At 44.0% G+C, this 6,668-nt stretch overlaps 1 protein-coding gene across 1 annotated transcript in view; it reads right to left on the bottom strand.

The window, feature by feature from the left end:
• Positions 1–216: 216 nt before the first annotated feature.
• Positions 217–6,668, bottom strand: part of LOC117049939 (desmoglein-1-beta-like) — a 29,291-nt gene continuing 22,839 nt past the window's right edge. Inside the window, exons 12-17 of the mRNA XM_033155086.1 lie at positions 6,231–6,659; positions 5,958–6,158; positions 4,402–4,553; positions 2,820–2,883; positions 2,053–2,264; positions 217–1,485 (exon numbers count right to left, since the gene is read on the bottom strand). Of these exons, the coding sequence (XP_033010977.1) occupies positions 445–1,485; positions 2,053–2,264; positions 2,820–2,883; positions 4,402–4,553; positions 5,958–6,158; positions 6,231–6,659 (2,099 nt within the window). The 3' untranslated portion in view covers positions 217–444. The remainder of the gene's footprint in view (positions 1,486–2,052; positions 2,265–2,819; positions 2,884–4,401; positions 4,554–5,957; positions 6,159–6,230; positions 6,660–6,668) is intronic.

The following is a 6,668-nucleotide window of genomic DNA, read 5'->3' as shown; positions in this document are numbered from 1 at the left end:
AAGCAGTTCCAAAACTGAGTGAAACAGTTCAGCCAGTGTTCCAAAAAGGAGCTGTTCCTAAAAGTCACCTTGAACACAATTCCATTTCCTTTCCAAGCTGGTAAAAACAATTGAATAATGTGGCGAACAAACACAGTGTGTTTTTAGCAAATGACATTAGGAAGGCACCATGCTCTCCAACACCAATGATGTATTAAAAGTCTGTGCCAATTATATTCACTGCCATTTGTGGATTTGGGGAAGGGGGCGCGGGGTGCCAGAGTTGTCTTATATTGGCAGAGATTCTGCATTTCCTTTTCGGTCTGCATAGCTTTAAGAGGTTTTCAGGCAAGCCTCTTCCCCACCCCCATGTGATTTGCTATGTATAAATAATAACATTGTTCAGTAGCAAATCTCTCTCTTTAAAAAAGGGAGTTTTGCAGCAATATGTAATTGCAAGAGGCCTTATTGATTCGAATACTGAATAGTGCTGTATTTTGTCACCCGCCTTCGACTCGTACCAGGAGAAGCGGATCCCATTGTTTGGCTAAGGAGATTATCAGGACTCAGCATTTGACCTGTGATGCCACTCATGTTGCCAATGCCTCCACTCATTCCTGCCCCTGACACTACTCTTTCAGTAACAACCACATTGCGTCCACCTGATAACTCAGAAGGAATGCTACTCATTCCGCCAACGCCTCCACTCATTCCTGCCCCTGACATTACTCTTTCAGTAACAACCACATTGTGTCCACCTGATAACTCAGAAGGAATGCTCAAATTTCCCTGCATGCCTGCGACAGGTCGAATCACTCTTTCTGTCACCACTACATTTGACCCCTCAGACAGATCAGGAATACTCATGGAAGGGGGTATCCTTGCATTTGGAGCAATCACCCTTTCTGTGACCACCACATTGGACCCATCTGGTAGCTCTGGAATATCTATCATGCCATGCAAATCAGTGACCGAGGTAGGATCAAGCACCCTTTCTGTTACCACAACATTTGATCCATACAGAGGATCGACATTCATTGTAGGAGGTTTCATTGTTGGCCCTGTTGTATATGTCTCAGTCACCACTACGTTGCCTTGGAGCATAGGATCAGGCCTTGGAGGCTGTACAGCAGAAGTAGTCGTGTAGGTATTTTCAGTAACAACCGTTGTGCTGCCAACAGGAGGAGGTGGAGTCATAGTTGAAGATGTATTAACAACAATGGTAGTTCCAGGCGGTGGCAGGCTTATATCGAGATCAGGATTGGGCAAAGATGGCCAATTTGAGTCAGTATCTGGGAATGGCTCAATTTGCACACCCAGGCAGATTTCTGCCAAGGTCTTAAACTTAGGTCCCAGTGTGTCTAGATAGGTGTCATCCAGATCATCGCCAATAAAACTGCAACAGCCAATGGAACCAACAGGAGAGCCTATACCCTCATGATCATATATCAGGAGACAGTCATTTGCAGGTCTGCCTTCGTCTTCATCGGCATAGGCAAACGCTTTCTAAAAATGAAGAAAGGGGAAGACAGAATTGAAGTCCTTGCTTTCTTTGCGATCAACATGGAGAAGAAAATGAATCTATTAGTAAGAGATGCAATGCACTACTATTAAGCACCAGGCAGAATATCAGTGGTAAACAATGTGCAATTGGAGTGATTAGATTTGTTCAGATAAATTCCTTCTGCTGTTAACCAAAGGTCAGGCATGCAGAGTTTATGTTGAGGGCAGAAGGAGAAATTGCTGTGCCTAGGAATTGATGTGGCAGGCGTAGATGTGGTCAGACACAACCAGCAAGTATAACTTCTCTGCACCCAGAAATACACTTGGTGCAAAGCATCCTAAAGTCACCACCTTTCCCCACCAGCCCTCCAATTTGCCAAAGCAATTGCATTCAGCAACTTGGATAAAAGCAGTTTGGACTTCTCTGACCCTGAATATATTTCTGTTTACCTGGGATTGAAATTTGCCCTACATATACTGGCAAGGACAGTTGCATACAACCATAGTAAGGACTTGTCCCAAACCGGCACATTTATTAAACTGCCTGCATAAGAGATGAACATAGGTTACCTCTGAAAAATAGCTGTCCAAGAAAGCCATATTCACGCCACTCTCTCTGTATTCTTTTATGGTCCCTCCATATGCTTCTTTTCTTCCTGTTGTTCCATAGCCTGTAGTAGTTCCATAATCAACATTCGTTCCATAGCCTTTAACTGCTCCGAGTCCGATTGTTTCTTCAACTCCTGTACTCACCCCACCTTTATACTTAGTTGCATAGATATCTGAAAATTAGAAACAACAACCACCCCATATTATTTTTGCATGATGCTTTTGGAGGAACAGTGGTGATTTATGTAGCCCCCAAACATCGTGGCCTACTAGCCAATGCTGAGATGAATTCAAGCCACCTTAAACCCCATTAATATGGGCAAGCAGTAGTGGCTGGTGCCCCTTGGGTCTGGTCAGGCAGAAGGGAGAGAGGCAAAAGGTAGGCAGTGCTACTGGACTGAGCCAGCTAATTCTAGTTTTGCATCCATCTTCTTTGTTTCTGAGTTCTACAAGGACAACCTTGAGACTGAGGAGGAGGAAGCTGACAGCCAGTGCCACATCAAGAAGGCAGGCAGAGTGGGGCTGGTTGAGGGTTTCCCAAACTTGGGTCTCCAGCCGTTTTTAGGCTGGGAAACCCTGATCTAAACTATAGTAGGTGAACACAGGCTGTGGAGCTGGGTTATGCTTCTGAAGGTGCCCTGTCTCTCCAAGCCCTTTGTATTATCCACTGGAAGGGATAAAGATGAAAAGTATTATTTACCAAACTTACAATGTCAGCTTAGCCTTACCTGAGGAGTCACCATAGTCGCCCATGCCTGTATTTGCCACTTGCCCACAAATATTTGAAACGTCCTAAAAGAAGTGAGTAAAAATAAATAAAAAATAGCTAAATATGGATTTTAAAAAGAGATGTAAATATATGGTTTTTGGCCTGATTCAGAGGACCACAAGCATAATGGGAAGCTAGACAGGCATTAGAAGCAGATGTTGGGTTGGAGTGGGAACATTTACCTAACCTCCCGGCAGCAGAGCTGCTGCTGCTTACAGGGAGTGAAGGTGGGACAAGGCAGTGGAGCGAGAGCCAATTTGCATAAGGCTGACCCTGCTGCCTGGCCCCTCCCCCTCCCCCTCCCACTAAGCAGCAGCAACCCACCTACCAGGAGGTCAGGTAAGTGATGGGATCACACTTCTTCTGAAGGAGTGGGTATGCAGCTTGGGAGTACTTCTGGATCTGCCACTGTCACTTGTGGCTAGGTGGCCTTGGTGGCACAGAGTACCTTCCATCTGCTTCAGCTGCACCCCTGCCTAGACAAGGGTAGCCTAACATTAGTTGTCTATGCTCTGTTAACCTCCAGGTTAGATTACTGCAAAACATTATACGTAGGGCTGCCTCTGAAGACAGTTTGGAAAAATCAGCTGGTACAGAATTCGGAGGCCAGATTGCTCACTGGGGCAAGACAGCTTGAGCATATAATGCCAATCCTGGCCCAACTGCACTGGCTGCCAATTAGTTTCTGGGCCCAATTCAAAGTGCTGCTTTTGACCTATAAAGCCTTAAAAAGCTCAGGACCAAACTACCTCAGAAACTGCCTCTCCTCCTATGAAGTGAGCTGGACCCTGTGATCACCATCTGAGGCCCTTCTTAGTGTGCCTCCTCTGTGACAGGTAGAACGGGCCTTTTCTGTGGTCACTCCCTGTTGGTGGAATGCTCTTCCCAGGCAAGTTCACCTGGGCTTGGTTACATGTCTCTAAGTGCCAGACAAAAACACTCCCCTTCTCTGAGACATTTGGCTAATTAAAAAATCCATGGCCTTTTAAACTGGGGGATGGGGGGAGTATTATTTTTGCTTGTTATTATGGTATATATTTTTGTTTTTTTATATTGTAAACTACCCTGTGATCTTCAGATGAAGGACTGTATAGAAATTTTAATGATGGTGATGATGATAATGATATTGCACCAACCTCCCTGCTGCCTTGCACCTCCCTCCCAGTAAGCAACAGTGGCCCACCTGTCAGGAAGCTAGCACAGCAGTTCCACCCCACCTGGTGAGCTGCTTCTGCCTGGGAGACTTGCCTCAGCTGATCTTAGCAGTTGTGCAGATCAACATGGAGGAAAATAGTCAACCAAGTAATATGTTGTTTTGCTATGCTGCCGTTACTGCTTATTTTGGTTGCTTTTATATTACTTGGGAGTCGGCTCTGAAGAGTGAAAACACTGAAGAGTGGAATACATATGTTGAAAGCGAATAGATGGGACAGACAATAATGGTTGTGCTGGGAAGTCTGACAGGTCCATCATTGTGTTAGAGGCTTCATATTGATAATGGGATAGATTCTGTAAAGCTTTCTGCAAAGTTATGAACCAACCCGGTCTTCAGGCTGTGCTCCTTCAATTCCCCACGAATGAATAGCTCCTTCTGAACATTCAGGCACAGGCTCAAATCCAGCCCCAACACCACCAGTAGGACCAGATCCACAATAGCCGCAACAGTCACTCTGTGACATCAGAATTGGAACCACTAACAGAAGAGGTAAAAGAAATTGATGCAGTTTTTAAGCATTAAAGCATATATTTGTCTCCAAATATAAATACTCAACTTAATTTGCAAGGAATGATAAGTTCTGAGACCCAAGAGTAATTTTAAATTAGACAGAACCAAGAACCTATTGATTTCTAACCACTTTTATGTTTCTTTCTTTTCTTTTCTTTCTTTCTTTCTCTCTTTCTTTCTTATTTTTTATTTACTTTTCTATTATTTCTTGTTGACAACAACACATACTATGTTACAGTCATGCACAAAACAATAAGAAAGATAACAGCATAAATATAAAACATGCATAATAATAATAATAACTTATCTATATTCATCCAAATTACTATAAATCTTTTCTTTTACTTCCCTTCCACTCTTTTCATGGTTTCCTATTTACTGTCCTTTTAACTGTGTTTTCTTACTGTTCTGATTTATTTTCATTACCTAACATAATCTCACGTTATGACATCTACTGCTGAGTATTTTTTTCAACCTGTTATGATTATTTTTTGTTATAATATTTTCATTCATATATATATATTTCAGTCCTCTTTCAGTCTCTTATCATCTTTATTACTGAATCTATTTGTTTAACCACTTTCAATGATGAGCATTACAAACACCACATTATTTCTTTTTATTCTTCTCTACATGAACAAGCATGGCTGAGACAGCATCAGGTGCCAGGATATAACTCTGATTCAAGCAGAACAGTCAGCCCACTGGTGCTGGGATCCAATCTAACACCATTCGCATCGCTGATACAGCAGCTGCCCTACTTTGCATGCAGAAGGTCCCAGGTTCAAACCCCAAGATTTCCAATCCCCAATCCCTAATCAATCTCCAGGCAGGGCTAGGGAAAACTGCTGCCTAAAACCCCAGAAATGCTAATGTCAGTGAGTGTAGAGACAATACTGAGCTAGATGGAGCACTGGTCTGAATCAGCACAAGGCTGCTTCCTATATCCTCATTGCTGCACCCAGAACTATATGTTGATGACGCATCTTAAGGCTTTTTGGAAACAAGTAAGACAGCTATTTGGCCATTGACTCTGCTTAGCCTTGTGCATTAAGCTATGGTAGCACACATTACTGTGTTAAATGCAGCACTTGATGCTTCCTCCAAGGCTAGGTTGTGATTTTAAAGTGTGTGAACATAAACATATAGTTAATGGGACTCCAAAATCTTCAACTCTCCTCTTGTCAAAACTCCTCATTTCATGGGAAGTTGCACAGAGTAGCTTTCATTAATGCAATAATGTTATAGCAAAATATTAAATAAGAAAGATCAGCTGTCTAGTTCCCTTTTAAAAACACACACACAATTCCAAAAAACAAACAAACAAAATAGAAATAGAAATAGTTAATTTAGTTTCAGTAGAATACTTACACACAAATATTAGTCCTCCGAGGAACATCAGGCCAATGGCTGTAGCACTAAGTGTAGTTTCTGCGCCTCCTTGTCTGTCCCAACCATAACCACCATATCCATCATAACCACCATAACCACCAGTGCCACCGTCAATCATACCACCGCCACCATAATCAATACCAGCACCAGTGCCACCACCAGCTCCTCCTGTTCCGTCATCTCTTCCTCCTCCTGTTCCTCCCCAGCTGCCTCCTCCCCCGCCAGTTCCTTCCCCTGTGCTTCCTCCTCCACCAGTTCCTCCTCCACCAGTTCCTCCCCCTGTGCTTCCTCCCCCTGTGCTTCCTCCCCAGCCAGTTTCTCCCCCTGTGCTTCCTCCCCAGCCAGTTCCTCCTCCACCGGTTCCTCCTCCACTAGTTCCTCCCCCTGTGCTTCCTCCCTGGCCACCTCCACCAATGCCTGTTCCACCTCCTCCTATTGCTCCTCCTCCACCACCACCACCACCACCACCTCCACCTCCTCCACCAGCACCACCACCAATAATAGTAACAGTGATTCTTCGAATGGCAGACTTGACACACATCCCATTGCGGTCACAATGACAGGCTTGCAAAGGAATAACCAGTGGCCTATCACAGCTTTTGCCACTGTTGTCGACCACTCTAACTTGGACCTCATGAATGACAAATTCTATATCCTGGGAGAACAGTGCTGCTGAGGTATCTGTTTGGG

Source organism: Lacerta agilis, chromosome 7 (genome assembly GCF_009819535.1).
Source record: "Lacerta agilis isolate rLacAgi1 chromosome 7, rLacAgi1.pri, whole genome shotgun sequence".
NCBI lineage: Eukaryota > Metazoa > Chordata > Lepidosauria > Squamata > Lacertidae > Lacerta > Lacerta agilis.
Note: the sequence above shows the minus strand (reverse complement) of the source record. Positions and strands in the feature narration are given on the sequence as shown.